The sequence below is a fragment of the Phlebotomus papatasi genome, chromosome 2 (genome assembly GCF_024763615.1).
Source record: "Phlebotomus papatasi isolate M1 chromosome 2, Ppap_2.1, whole genome shotgun sequence".
NCBI lineage: Eukaryota > Metazoa > Arthropoda > Insecta > Diptera > Psychodidae > Phlebotomus > Phlebotomus papatasi.
In genome coordinates this window covers 63,291,131-63,307,651 of record NC_077223.1, presented here as the reverse complement: position 1 = coordinate 63,307,651, position 16,521 = coordinate 63,291,131, and the positions used below count along the sequence as shown (strand labels likewise).

The 16,521-nt window shown below is 32.2% G+C and overlaps 1 protein-coding gene across 1 annotated transcript in view; it reads right to left on the bottom strand.

Moving 5' to 3' along the window:
* Nucleotides 1–16,521, bottom strand: part of LOC129802646 (sex peptide receptor) — a 127,089-nt gene that overhangs the window by 70,138 nt on the left and 40,430 nt on the right. Inside the window, exon 2 of the mRNA XM_055848622.1 lies at nt 2,239–2,730. Coding sequence (XP_055704597.1) covers nt 2,239–2,551 — 313 coding nt within the window. The 5' untranslated portion in view covers nt 2,552–2,730. The remainder of the gene's footprint in view (nt 1–2,238; nt 2,731–16,521) is intronic.

Genomic DNA, 16,521 nt, shown 5'->3' with positions numbered 1-16,521 from the left:
CGAAATAATAATTTATAGTTAAATGGGAAAGTTGTGCTACTCAACTCTCTATGCAAGATCTAGGATTCAACAATTCAAAACATAAAGAGTGAAATTGATTAGAATTAGAATATCATATCACTTTCGCTCTCACTTAAATCCTCATGGAATAAAATTAACATTTCTTAATACGATATGAAAGTTTAGTGTGAGTTTAAGTGTTGATTGATATTTTTTTCGAACTATAAAACAAATTGTCTGAGATTCTTTACAATATCATTTTGCTTGTACAGAATAATAGAGATACGGATAAATACATTTTTTGTATTAAGCACAAAAAAGGTTTTAAAGGAAATTAAGCAATTTGAAATTCTGTATTAAGCTCTGCTGTCAATGGTTTTAAGTCACGCCCCTTCGAGAAGTAAGCCACTCCCAATTGTTATTAAAGTTACTAGTTTAAATCTAATTTTAGATTAAAATCATTTTTATTTTCTAATGATCTCTGTATATTCTGAGAAATGTTCGATAAAATAGGGAATCAAAAAGAGATCATTTGCACTTGTGCACGTAAACCGCGTCAAAATTTTCCATTTCTACGAAAATTTCTTACAATGTGTAGAGGTCCTAACGTTCATTCTTAAGGAGCATAAATTTTATGCAGTTCGATATAATATTCCAACATGTTTCGCTCGTTTTGCATATGTAAAGTGCTTCTTGATGAAGTTCCACACTTCATAATCCTTAGGTACTCTTTTTAAATTTTCTACCGAGGGCATATTTTTATTCGCTGGAAAAATTGGAAAACCTCCAAAAGTGGAGAAATTTATTCGTGAGCATCTCATTCAACATGCAAATCGATTTAGTATAAATGGCTTATGGAGCAATTTTCCAGATGGAACATAATATCCATCATGGTTTTCCTTCCAATAATCATATGATCCATTAAATATGTAATCTGATGCATTTTCCAAACGCCTTCACTACCATTTTATTGAACTTGAAAATTCTACGGGAAAATGGAAAATGACTCTGGGTGAAGAAAATTTGGTTGTTAATTTGAATGAGGTGATAAATAAAATGGATGAGCAAATTTCAGGATATAAAATGAAAATATTTGTATTTTCTCTTTTCTGTTTGAAATGTACACAATTTCTGTGGCGTTGAAATTGGAGTATAATAAATGTCTAAAATTTGTGCTGAGATTAAAAATCAATTACAAGCTTCTTGAACTCTGATGTTGAACAAACCAAAATATGCTTTGATGAGTGAAATTCTACAGATGAACATCATTAAGAGTTGTTCTACTTCAACAAAACCCAAAAATTTGCCACAATTGATAATTATGGCGGGATTTATTTTAATTTGTGTCCCCCCTTTCTTGGTTTGGGTGAGCTCTCCAGAATTTCCATCAGCAAAATTATTCTCCTAATTTGAGAGATGATTAATTAGTGGGCCACTAACACATTTCATGGATGTAATTTAGAGAATCTAGGTCTGGGATAATTCGAAATGATTGCGTTATTGAAGTTATTAAAATCAATAAATATCAATGCTCAGATACAGTAATCTAAGCTTTTAATTAATAGGGTCTGATTTATATACAATTAAATCAGATAACCAAAGCTTAACTATGCAAAAATAATTTGCCTGACACATATTAACCAAATTATATCGACTGTGTTAAATTCATACTGATCCAATTTAATATATGATAGTATTTCAGGAGAATATTTGATTTTTTCATCGGTTTTCGATTGGTCAATCCTGGATCGGAATTTTAGATACTAGGGGGAAGTGGGGCTATATTGAGCTGTGGGGCTAAATTGATATACAATTTTTTCACATATTTCTAAAGGCAGCTGGTCCTTACAATTGTTTTATTTAGATTCACAATTGTTTTGTCTATCTAAATTATATTACGTTAAGGCTCAGTTTCCTTTAGAAATATGAGAAAAAATCGAATATCAATGTAACCCCACAGCTCAATATAGCCCCACTTCCCCCTAAGTCAAAAAATATTCGCATAGAAAAAAAGAATATTCGTATATTGCTCGGTTCAATGTGGCCTACACGACCTTAAAGTGTTAAAGCTTAACTTCAAACGGACATAACTCATAAAGGGAATGTAAACCAAAATCACTTTCAGGCAGAACTTATTCAGGAAGACAAATATTACCTTTTCGCCTTTCTCTAAACCATATAGAAGCTTTTTACTTAAATCTGTATTATATAAACATAATAATTTGTAAGGCAATTTACCCATCAGGACTGAGTTCGTTGGTGTGGCCATACTCCTCCGGCTGAGCACGATAACTATGAGGAGATTTGCGGTCATCGTAATAAAGAGGAGGAAGGGTGTGCAGTACCCATACAGAGGGATGCCATAGTCCAGTACAATTTCGCATGAAATGTTTAGGTACGTGATATTTTCGTAGCGATTCATGCAATATTCATCACTGAGATTGCAGAAGAATGGCTGCGTTTCATTGATCAGTTGACAGGGCCATTCACCCTCAATCAGGCTCCAGTACTCTTCCGGAATCCCGGTTCTATTTCCTAGATGTCCTGACATTATCACCTTCACAACACTATCCCATTTTAATTCAATGCATATTTTATTTTTAACTTAGTGCTATTAAGCTCAAAGGATTCAGTCTTCAGTTCGTTGATGTAATCTCTCCATAATATTCCAGTGTTTTGGGTATTCAATTATGGGAATTACTTTCCAAACAAAAGAACCAAAGAGATTATCTGAAAAGAAAATGAAAAGGTATTTCTATGAATTATTTTTGGTCTTAAAAGCATATTTCAAAAAAGAAAAACTGCGTCAGTATTGTGAAATCTCATTAAATCGAGTAACATTCTCACTCTAAGTGCCATTGATTTTTTTTCCTTTTCACGGAAATTACACAAAAGCTTCTGTAGAAGGAGATTTGTGAATGAAAACTCCATTTATAATATTTTTTCAAGCATTTCTGTAAATTCAATGAAAGACGCAATACATGGTGAGCTTTTGAATTATCGCTGGAAATGCGAGTATTGTATTGGAAAAATAATGAAATACCCAAATAAGTGTGTACTATCTGAGATTTTTTAAAGAAAATTCGAAATAAGTGTAAATTCGTTTTTGAATTGAATTTTTGAAAATAAAGGATGGCGGTGAGCAAATTGATTTTGAGGGATAAAATCTAAACTAGTGCCCAGACAGACTTACGATTTAAGCTGGGAGATGGCTTAATAATTTGGGATTAATAATTTAAGAATTAGAATCAAATACGTTGAGTCGTACTGTATTATATTCGTGATTTATGAGTGACAAAAACGTGCTCTTAAAAAAATTAAGTCCAATCGGATGAGGTTGTACGTAATCTCGGACCGCAGAAGCTGAATTTATAAAGAATTTCTGGTAAAACAGTCCCAGTGAGTTCGTATCGTACGTGAGATGTATAATTTATGAACATTGAAGTGCTTTATTTTAAACGTTCTAAAAAAATATAAAAAAGGTTAATTGTATGTGTGATAAGGAATAATATTCGTAAGACATTGAAGTATATTACATCTTTGTCCTATTTTCCCTTAAAAAATTGTGTTGTGTTGCAATAAAGGGAGCTGCAACAATGTAATTTATTAAAAAAAAACTTATCAAAATATTCTGTTTGCTGAAGCTGTATTCCCCTATAGTGCCTTTTTCCGCAGATTTTGCTCCTCGAAATTACGTTTCACAAATATATTTTCCACTTCCAGCGAATAGAGTAAACACAATAGCTGAGGAAATATTTGCAAATTTGTACTGTGGCAAAAAGTGCATTATCGATAAATATTTGCATGCAATTTCCACTATCATTTCTCTCCCTTTTAAAATTCTGCATCTTCTAAGTAGAATAATTTATTGTATTCCAGAAAAAAATACACGATTCCAAGTTCCAGCACCATAAAGGAAGCCAATCTTTATAAAATGGTCATGGCAAAAGGTCAAAACTTGCAGTAAACTTTTCCATTAAATGAAATAAGGAAAGAACAGAGTAAATTTTCCTGAAAACATCCTCCAGAACTAATTTACTCGACGTCATGAAAGTATAATCTATAGGAAAACTTATGACTCGATTCAACTTTTTGATATTCTTTGTTGAAAAGTGAGTAAACTTTGAAAAGTGGAACGTATCATACGCAGAAGACATACAATGATATAAAAAGTTGCGGGAAAAGAAGTATATTTTTAACGCATCATTCACCCTCCACTTTGATCCGCAAGCCACAGCATGAGTCCTTCTTAAGAATGCTTTCAAATTATGTGGTATTGGCAAGTCCAACAGAAATAGAAAATATTATATAAGAATTATGATGTTTTACATTCAAATTGCTATTCCGGGATCGTGTTGTTCTTCGCTTAATATTTATTTTAATACTTTGAGTAATGCCCAACGCACAATAACTTTTGTTTAGTAAACATGTTTTTGACATTTCAATGAGAGTGAGTGAGATCTAGATCGAGTCATCTCGCTCATTCACATGGGAAGTTTTGAAAACATGTTTACAAACAAAAGTTTTTGTGCGCTGGTCATAAGAAAATCAGCTAAAATATAGGAAATAATTGTTTTAATTACATCGCAATTTGCTTTTTATAAACACATTTAGAGGTACAGGGAAATATTTCATGCAGCTTGAAATATCGTCCATTTTGAGTACAACATCGGATGAAGCAAGTAAATTGATTGAAATTATTCAATTATATATCTGAATATTTAACGGATTAGTGTTATTTTTCTAAATATTTATTTTTTAGAATATAAATGCAAAATCCGTTCACTTTTAAATTTAATTTATATTAGAATTGTTGTATGGGGTAGTGGGGCATCTTTGAATTAGGACACCTTTGAAATAAGGCTATTTGCTCCTAAATTTAAAACTAAAGGGAATTAAGGGCTTTTCATAGTGTAATTTAGTTTTACAATTGTTTGTTGAGCAAAATTTCTTTATAGTAAAATCCAATTCTAGAGTTGTAACACTTAAATAATTTTTTTTAAATTTATTTTTCAAATACTGCATTTGAGCTAGAGCTCTTGAAAGCAAAATATAGACTTAGTCTTAGTGTTGGTAACCAACCTCTATTGTAAAACGGTGGAAAACTCTTTCTCAGGTTGTATGAACCATCTGCATCAGAAAACAGAAATAACATATACACATATGAGAGAATGGGAAGGAAAAGAAAATTTTAAAAATGAAAAAGCAATAATTTTCCTTCAAAGTTTTCAAATAGGGAAAAGTGGGGCACTTTACTTCTCTCTTTTAAGTGAAAATGGATATCTTACCGTGATACCCGAGATATAATTTAGCTTAACAAACCAAATATGAAGCTAAATTACATTATGAAAAGGCTCAGTTCTTAATTGAAAATAGGAGAGAAACTCCCTATTTCAAAGGTGGCGCATTTCCCCCTAATATTATTTTTTGTTTAAGTAAATGATTTTGTTAATTTCGAGTAAAATTTCCCAGGTGGATTACACTTTCTTGTAAAAAATAGACATTTTGTCAGAGGTTCACCAGTGAATTTATGTTTCTTATATCGTCCATTTACTTCGCTTCTGAAAATTTTATAAACACAGAAAGTTATTAAACTTATAAAATTAGTACAATGTAAAAGCAACTAAAAAGTGTCGTCTTTGCAAGGAAATGTTGTGTAAAAAGCCTTGGAAGAGTATGGGAAGAGTAATGTGTTCAAGAAACTTGATGAAAGATATTTAACACAAAGTGGACGATGATACAAACAAGGAATCCCATATATTATCCAAACTAATGCGTATAAATTTATTCATTTTAAATGTTTTAAAAATTATTTAATGATAAAAATTATATTTTTGAGAAGTTTTATAATATGCAACTTAAATGTTAAAAGAAAAATTTCTATTTTCATAGAACTGAAGCATGTCCACAATAAAAAAGTTCCCAAAAATAAAGTTTCAAAAACAAAAACTAGGGTAACTGTATCAAATTTCGATATAGTTGCATGGAAGCGCCAAAGTTTCAAGTTTGAAATGTAATATTTTTAATGCAAATTGCGTTTTTTGTTACTTTTGTTTAGGAAGTGTTGAATTATTCTTAATACATTTTAAAATGAATAGAAATATAGAAATAGCTTTGGCTAATATTTCAACCACATTGATTCTCATAGTTCCTTGCCCTTGCGGAATTCTTTCAAAGTCTTTTTAATATCATCTCTTTTGTCGAAGTGACATTTTTATTTATTTTTTTATGAATTGTATGTATAATCTCTAGAGAGATTACGCAAAAACTAAAAATTCATGTAAATTTGAGGAATAAAAGAAGTGTCCGAAATTGCAAGCTGGCCGAAATTTGGTACAGTTACCCTACATAATATAAAAAAAAGTTTTTTTTTTTTTTAATTTTTCTTAATTGTAGATTAGATACACTGTTTTTTTTATTCGAGTTTTTAATTGGAAAAATTTCGCAGCTTCTTTTAAATTCCTCTGATCAAGGCCATGAAAAGATCATCAGATACTTATATTCCATATTTCTTGAAGTTCTCAAACAATTACCAGGACTGCAATATTACGAATATTACTCCGAAAAGTCTCGCACTATGTGGCAAAAGTACAGATTCAAAAACTATGACAAGTATACAAAAAAAAATAAAGGTTTTGATGGTGATCTGCACATGTGGACGTCAGAGAAAAGGCGTTCTTTATGCAGGCCACCATAAACTTGTCCGTTTACATCACGGAGTGCCTCCAAAAAAGGCTGTTGCCTCTGTACAGAAACTATGACGATCTTATGGTCAGATTTGGCGTAAGACTCAAAGGCAACCAAAGAATGGTACGAGGAGAATGACCCACCAAACACCGCCCATATACATCCCTTTGAGAGGTATTAGGCTATTTTATCAAAATGGACTTGAAGAAGACCAAACCTGTCCAGAATATCGAGAACTTCAAGAAAAAGGGGAAAAAAGGTTAAATACCACGGTGATGATCTTATGAAGGCTTTTGTGAGAAAAATTTAGAAGATGCTGCGGAATTTAACAAATCAAAAATTTGAATAAAATTAAGTTTAACATTTTTTTTGGGAAGAATTTTTCTGTGGACATGCTTTACATCGAGAGTAACATATTATTCAAAGTTTAATTGAAGCTTTGTAAGAAATTTGATTTGCATATTTGATTTTTTTAGAACACAAAACTTTACACAAAACAAGACCTGAAATGTCTATGGAAAGTTGCAAATATTTAATAATATTAAGAAATTTCAAATAGGGTAAGTGTGCCAAATTCCGGCCAGCTTGCAATTTCGGCCACCTTTTTTGTTCCTCGAATTTTCATGAATTTTTAGTTTTTGCATACTCTAGAGATTATACAGTGCAAAAGAATAACAAAAAATGTAGCTATGACAAAAGAGATGACGTAAAAAAGACATTGGAAGAATTCTCGAAGGGCAAGGAACTATGGGAATGAAGGTGGCCGAAATAGGGCACCAAAGCTATGCCTACATTTTTATTCATTTTACAATGTATTAAGAATGATTTTAGAGTAAATAAAGACGATAAACTGTCTACAAGGTTCTAAGCAACACTCCTAAAGTAGAAGGAATTAAAAAAATCAATTTCTATTAAAGATATTACATTTCAAACTTGAGACTTTGGCGCTTGCATGCAACTATGCCGAAATTTGGCACACTTACCCTAAGCCTTCGTTAGAAACGATTCAGAAAAGCAAAAGGAAATGTATAAAGAATATTCATACAATAACAGCCCTAAAAACATAAATTGCTGTATTATGCTGCCTTTATTTGACTTTTCCACACGTCTTTTGATTCAGGAAGATTGCCTCAATCCTTGAATCATCTTCCAATTGTAAAAAGCTAATAAATCTGTGAAATTGGTTTATTTCTTTTCTCAAAATCCATCCTAAAGGCTAAATAAAATGAGATATGTGTATACTTTACTGTTTTTTTTACGTTTCTCACAGATTATCGAATTTCACAATAGAGAATCCTCACCCTTTCTTTCCACTTCATGGAATGTATAAAGTATTCTTTTCAACTTTGAGAAAGTCGAATGAACAAAATTCATTTTTTTCTCTGTATTATTTCCGCTCCACGAAAATCAGAGATTTTTCCTCTTTCAAACTCTTCAAACTATTGTTTGGTTCCAGATGGGAGTTTTTCTAGCAAAAAATATGTTTATTTCTTTAACCCTTTAACGACGAGACACTTTTTACGGACTGAAAATCAACAATAAAAATTAAACTGGGAAACATAATCAATGATAAGTCTTACATCTAACCTTGGAAAGTCCAACAGAGTCTGATTCGGTGTATTTTGTGCCTCTATGAACGATAGAGAGAAAAATAGCCAAAAAATGTAAGTAATTTTTCTGACAATACCAATGAATAATATTTTTCGCTTTAATGAAAAATATTACGTATGGGTATTGTAGTTTTTATTGCCAAAAGGGTTTGGCTTAAAAAAATTGGAAGTGTAAAAAATAAATGAAAAAAATAACTCTAGGTAGTCAGGAACAATTATTTTCTTTATGGGACACCGGTGTTCCAATCGTCCTTAAGCCTGCATTTAAACGAGGGTATTTAAAAAATGCACCCCACTGTGCTATGCACCGGCGAGTCTTGGAAAATCTCCCCTCGAGGTTAGTGTCTGAATAAAATCTCTCAGTTAGCTGTTATAATACTCCCATTTGTGTCTCGACTAAAATAGAAAGTCTAGCAGACTTTCTATTTTATTCGGAAACGTTTCAAAATTGCTTTGAGGTACGTGGTAATTTAATAGAAACCAAAGGGTTACCAAGTAAATATTAATGGATGATGAAAAGTGCGATATTTTATGCGTCAAAAGGTAGGCAATTGTCACTCAGAGAAAGCTCAGTGCGATATTTTGTGCGCCTGAGAGTAGGCAAAATGACACGGTCAGAAAGCTCAGTGAGACATTTTTATTTCGAAAGAACAGTTTCGAATCAAAAGTCCCCCCTATAAATGCCGCCTAAAGGGTTAACATTTAAAGTAGCTGTTGAAGCGCCATTTATGTACTTGTACCACACTCTAATGAAAGTATTATTTTTTGAAAATGTTTAATTAGGATGTCTGTAGCGTAAAAGGTTGGATTGTTATTTATAAAGAGACGCAATATGAGTATGTAGAAAAACAGGATTAAGCAGATTTGAAGAGTTTAATGCTGGGGTGTATGAAAAATTAAAAGATTGAAGAGGAGATTAAATACACATGAAGTATTTAGACAATTAGGGGTCTAAAATAACCCACATATGAGAAATGAGAGCTTCCGAAAAAATATACCATTTCTTTTTACACATATCCGTCCATTCACTTCTCGGTCAAATATATAGAATTACATGACAGTGCATGAAATGAAAACAGAGTTTTTGCCAAACTTTGAAAAAGAAATACTCCAGGGTTATATATGATATTTATTTGGGGAACAAAAAGTTTGAAATACTCCAAGTGTTTTTCAATCTTTTTCAATAACAACCCATACATAATGTATGTTTGCTTTTCATCAGTAAATTAGTGTGTACATTTTGAGTATTATTTGGAAGCTCTTTTCAAATTTTTACAAATGCAGCAAGGAATTAATGCTGTTGTTGTTGTTGCTTTCAATTGATTTTTCAATTAGTGTGTGCTTTCTAAATAATCGTATATATTTGGTTAATCGGGAAAAATACTCCATTAAATCTCTAATTTTTTTCAGTTCATATAGATATACTTATAGTGTATATTAATTAATTATATATAATATATAAATCTAAATCTAATAAGATACAAATAATTATTAAACTGTATATTAAATAATATTCTTTGACAGATAAAATTTAAATTTTTGTTTAATTTTACTGCTTGAAGACAAAGGGAGAGCTTTTATATAATCCATCTTTTTCCAATTTGTCACCGGCCTGGAGTGCAAACGGTTAAAGATATCGATTTCTGATATTCGATGACCCCCTATTAGTAAACATTAGCTGAGACTGGGGCAAAACTTGTCAAAACGCATATTTATAATTCTTTCACGAGCTCTGAGAAAACTTAAACGTTTTATAATGAGCATATTCTGATAGGAAATTTACTGCTCTACAACATTGCAGAAGACTATTTTCCCCTATCTCGAAAGAAATGTGATTTTCGAATCATTTTCTAAAACTCGATTTTGTGGAGATTCTCAAAATTGCTGCGGCAAAGTTTGTCAGTCTTCGGATAATTTGTGACGTTTTACTCTTGCAAACGTTAAAAATATCAAACAGACATATTTCTATAGGAAATTTATTCCTCTACAACTTTGTCGAAGATAATATTTCTCTATCTTAACGAGAAATGTGCTTAAATTCAGCTAATCAGTATTGATATTTTCTGTAAGTCAAATGTTCCAAAAATAGGGCTCAAAATTTCATTATTTTTTATTTAACATAATCCTTCCTCGAAGCCCTTGAAACTTTGTAAGTTTAAGAAGGTTCATGAAGACTATCTATAATAAAAATTTCAAGCGTCAGTCTCTTTTATTTTAGAAAATTGTGAATATTGAAATTTTCGTTTTGATAAATTTTGCCCCAGTCTCCCCTATATCCTTTTTTTCTATTTCCCCCACCCTCTGCAGCCCCTTCTAAACTATGTTTTTGGTTTATTTCGCAAAACGGTTCTTAGAATATTATTTCATTTTCGAATATGTTATAGATGTAGTTAAGGTTAATATTCCTTTCATAGACACTTGTGACAGAAAAATATTTCGATATCGAATTTTCGAAGGTCAAGTTTTAACCACTTTGAGGGAGGCCTATTTTTCATCCGATATCCGTAAATTTGAATTTTTTTTGAAGGTATTGAAATTTCCGACCCGGCTACATTGGACTTAATCGGTAAAGTACCCGTAATTGTTGTAAGTTTCTTGAACATTTTTCAAATCTCTCTTGTATATGTTCAAAAACTTATGACACGATTAGGGGCCAAACGGTAAAAGATATCAATTTCCGGTTTTCGACGTCTCCCCCGTAAGTATATATTTCCTAGGACACTTTGTAGCACGAATGCTACAGGTTACACACCAGAACATGCTGGAGCACCCTTCATCGCTAGCTTTCCGGAATTGAGCCCCATAGTCCATTCCGCGACAGCTACAAAATTGGCATCCTCTTCGGTTCGTTAATTAAGACTAACTAAGAAGTCGATTCGATTGTGTTTTCGGAATAACTCGCAACCCCATCTAGCAGAACTATAGCGATATCGTAACTTGATGTTATCCGCCGTTATAGCACCCCTCAAAGTCACTACGTTAGCTCCCCCAGCTGAACAGTGATTGGTACCGTTGGCTTTGGAAAGTCCATCAAGATGGGCTTTCTCCCTCCAACTCCTCCAGACTCAATAGTAATTTTCTTTTTGTCCTCAGCTTTCGATAACGGCTCGTAGTTTTTTTTTGTCATTTTGGAATATGCTTTGAAGGTAATCGATGTGAATATTTCATCATGTCATCTTATGACGGAAAAACATTTCGATATCGAATTTTCGAAAAGTGAAACCACTTCGGAGAGCCTATTTCAAAAACTGATTTCCCTTAATTAAGATTTTTTGCAAGGCCTTGGAATTTCCAATCCGGCAGTATCGATTTCACTCGTCAATGAATCGGTAAAGTACCCGTAAATGTTATACTTTTTTCGAATTCAGTTATTTTATTTGTCCGCATGCTTTTTACTCATGCTAAAACGTTGTAAAATGTGCTCTTCTTAAGAAATTTTATATTTTGGAAAGGTCTTCTTATTTATTAATCAATTTAATCGGTAGTTCACCGGTAGGAGAAATTACTCTCTCTTCGAACGTTCATACCTTCGAATAATATGAATTTCTTTTATCTTCCCTGTAGGTATACATAATTCATAATTATCACGTAATTATCAATAATTGACAATAAGCTAACTAATAATTAATAGAAATGTGTAAGTCTCTGAGGAAAAATAAAAGAAAATTCACGTTATTCGAAGGCATGAACGTTCGAAGGGAGAGTACTTTCCCCTATGGACCCAAAAATGTGTGAAAAGATAATTCATGGAGAGCCTTATTTCGTGAATTCGAGCACTCCCCAAAGCTGAGAGCTTTGTCATCTCTTTCGAATCGACAAGGAAACAGGTAAAGTAAGGGAAATGTTTCAAACTTCGTGTGATTTCGAATACTTTTGCCAACATTATTTTAACGAATCTGATATATGACAATATAATTTTAAAAGCTAGTATCAAGTCACACATTTCTTGAAAAAATAGGTTAGGTTCATTAAAGGAATATGAAAGAAATATAAAGTGTTTGAAGCCAGAATGTGTGCGAGGCCTGAAAGTCTTCCCCTAGTTGTGTATATGCTTTATGATGTAAGTTCAAATATCTTAGGATTATCAGAATTTTTCTGGCGTTAAAGGAGTTCAAATCACATACAGTGAGTGTCACTCAATCTAATTATAGGGAAAGTTGGATTGAAAGCTGTAGATAGTCTTCATGAACGTCCTTAAGTGTCCAAAGTTTTAAGAAGTTTCAGCATGGAATATGGAAAATCAACTTTTATAAAATGTCTTGAAGAGTGCATTATACTTCGAAAAGACGAAGTTATAGAGCGGTAAGATTTCTCTAATGTGCTCATTAGAGAAATCCCTCATGTCTTCTCGGATTTTAAGAAAAAATAAAATGTTCATTTTGTCACGTTCTTTCCCAAATTACCTTTAACAATATTCTTCATATTTAATTTTCAAAAAAGTTGTTAAAAAAAGCTTTTTTGCATAAAACTGCATAAAAATAAAAACCCTTCTTTATATAAGAAATTTTCATATATATACGTGATATACGTCAAGCTGGTTTTCTTAATTGTTTTAAGTAATTCTTTAACCTAAAATCAATCAATCACAATTAAGAGAGCTACTTTTTGGCACAAAAAGCTTCATGAAGGTACACTTTTCCACTCATTATTCACCACATTGTTTTCCCGTTTTCGAGGGAAGTGATGTGGAAAAGCACTCAATAGAATTCTCTTGCAAATTCAACTCAAATCTTGTCCATAAAACTCTTTTGCAACAAAAGACACCTTCTAACAAACTACTAAATTTTCATGATCGTTGCTGGAAATTCTACAACTACAAATTCTCCGGATTCTTCCCTTCGTTTTCTTGCACTTTTGCATGGTTATTTTACAGCTTTTGTTGGGTTATGCAAATTATTTGAAGAAAATTCAACGATGAATGCAACTGGTGCAATGTTATGAAAGATGTGTTTGTTGATCTTCCAAAAGTGAATTTATGTCCCAAGTCCCAACTGAAAATTCTCGTCTTTTTTTTATTTAGGTAACCTAGAACTTTAATACTCTACTTATAGTTTTTTATACACATAATCTTACAATTCGTTGTGCATTAAGGTACTTAAAGAGTCTACTTTAGAAACATCAAAAATCTAAAAATACTGTTGTTTTTTTTTTTCAAATGTTCATTGAGTTGAAAAATGCTGTATGGAAGATTTATTTTCGATTTCGTAATTTTTTCCCAAAGAAAACCCTCATGATAAGATTCACCTCAAAGAACAAAGAAAATTTACGAGATATTTTTCACCATCGTAAATCGCCCTGAAAGTGTAAGCCTCCAAAGAACCACAAAACATTTATCACAATATGGTAAACATTTGCAATGTTGTGGCTGAGAGCATCGTGAGTGAATTAATTACACAACAATCTGGCTTCATCCTCAGCAAATTGAATTGAGATGTGGGTGCGAGAAATAGTGTGGAAGGGTGCTAATTTAATTTAGGCAATTAAATTCAACGGCGGCTGCAAGCAATTGAAGTAGAGGTATCCCTTTGATGTGTACTTGCCGTATATAATACTAGGACCTTTTCGTCTACGTAGAATCATTCAAAAAAGGCAGAGTGTTCTTAATGCTGCTGTTAGGACCACATTAGTAACGTTTGCGGAATTCAGTGCCTTCGTGCATTAATTGTGTAAATGCTCATAATTTTCCACGATGCATATTTTCCATCTTCACACAGAAGTTTTTACAGAGGAATTATGTATTCACTAAAAGTTCTACAAGTGAATATGAGCTAAAGAAAGTTTTCAAAAGATATTATGATATGACACATAAGTGGGGAATTATATGCTTTCACGCGCATAAGTTGATTATATAAGGACGATGAGGAGAACTGAGAAAACTTTAAATCTGTCTTTATTTCCTTTCAGGATGACAGAGTTTCCCGTGAATAAATTACTCAAAAAAAAATTAACTAAAATAAATTCCGTAAATAGCATATTGTTCCGTCCTGGGAACATTGGGGTATGTTACATGTATTCATTTTTCACAAAATTCCTTTCATAAAAGTAATGATTTTTTTATTTTTTAAATAGTGATGGGTAGAAAATCAAGTACAATATTTTCGTAACAATTGGCAAAATTTTTAGTCAGCACCTTAATTAGAAAAAAAACGTCATTGCATTTAAATATTTAATGAAATTAATTAAGGTTTAACAAATAACTTTTTATAGTAAATTTTTGTGCAATAAAACAAAAAACAATTCATAAAAGTAATAGAAAAAAACTTTATAATAAATATACTTTCATAATAAATTATCTTTTATTGACAATATTACCAGTAAAACCTATTGATTGTAAACTTCAACAAAACAAACAATTATTAAGAATCTTTATGCATTTTTTTTTAATCTAGATCTAGAAAGTTTTTGTCAAATAATTACCTTTTCAAAGTTAATAATGTCTATTCAAAAAATTATTTAAATATAATTTACGTAACGTTCTCCCATTTGTATTATTCACACAATATCGTAATTAGTGTTCATAAAAATTCAAGGAGTTTTCTATGGAAGTTTCCATGTGCAAAAATATATTATTTTATTGCTCGAACTTCACGAAGAGAACACTACATATAATCATTCAATTTTTGAATTCCTGGAAGTTTATTGCTCTCTAACTCCAAACTTATTTTTTAACATATGTTACGGATATAACATATTTCTTTAAACAATACTGCAACATTTTTTTGCCATTCCGTTAACAGAACTGAAAGCTAAACGGTTAGACGGGTTAGAGATAGAGACTAGCTGATTTCAGGGACCCCCACTCCTTCAAAAGTTTCTTACTGGAAAAATTACACGCCTATAATTTTTTACACGAATATAGAGCGTACGGCCTAGAGATAATCATTAATCAACAAAAATAACGGTAAAATATTTTATTTATTGAATCGCATTTATCCTAATACCAATAAAAAATCGTAACGTAAAACCTGCTTTACAGGCATTTTAGTGAAATCAAGACTTCGAGCATTATGTTAAGTTGATGCACTTTGTCTTTCTTCTTAGATGGCATCACATTTGTTTTTTACTGCTCGAACTCCACGGAGAGAGCAGTATAATTCCTGGATTTTTTAGCCCCCCCCCAAATTTCCACCCTTCATCCCTCGGAGACCACTTTTGTCAACAAATCTTCACGTTTCAGACGATTTCTGAGAAATGTCATGCTGTTTGTCCATCTATCCGTCTGTCTGTCTGTCCGTCCGGCTGTCGCCAGCTCTATAGGTCAAACACTTAGAGATAGCGGCTTGGAACCTTCGGGGGACCCCCCCGCCCCCCATAAGTCGACCCAAGGATCGGTAACATGCCCCTCATTGCTCAAAAACACGTCGTGCGATTTTTTTCATTTTTGGATATGTTTTAGAGATTACCGAGGCGGACATTTTGCCCTTATATGACAATACCGCTGAATCATAAAGATTTTTTAAAATCAAAGGTTAAAAAGACACTACAGAGTGCATTTATCAAGCGAATTGGGGTCATGTTTGGGCTCGTTGGAAAGGTCTTGGAATTTCCTATAGAACTAAACCGGTTCCAATCGGTTCTGAATCAGTAATGAACCGGTTCATAACCAATAACTAATTTTTATCCTAAAATCAACTCTATTTACTTTTAAAACAATTTTGGAGAATTTTTTGAATGATTTATGAATCAGTTCAAATCGGTTGAGAACAGGTGAATAATAAATGATGCAAAAGTACTTTTGAGGTATAGCATCTAAGTCACGAGTTCGAGCACTTGGCAAAGCCTGAGACGCTTTGCCACCCCGTGTTTTGTTATTCCTTGGGGGTAAAAAAATTCCATTTCAATTCCCTTGGTTAAATAAAAGTACTCGAAGGTAAAATATTAATGGTGTTTTCACTCCTGATAGGAATCACAAAATTATCCACATATGCACAAATGAACAAATGCAATTGCAAACATTCTCGAAATCCCATTTAGAAATTATTGATTTGCCATTTCAATTAAGATTCTTCATAACAGTTTTCCACTAACACACTCCATGACGTCAATTGTGGTTTATATGCTAATTTTCATATTTAACTGTCCAAATCACAGGTGTTTTCTTTTTTTTAATGTCACCATGGTATAATAGAATGAACGAACATCCCTGTCAATTTTAATTGTTAATCAAATGCTAGGGTTAGGTACTCGGAATTTGAGAGTTTAGTCTGTAAAGTTCTAGACACAC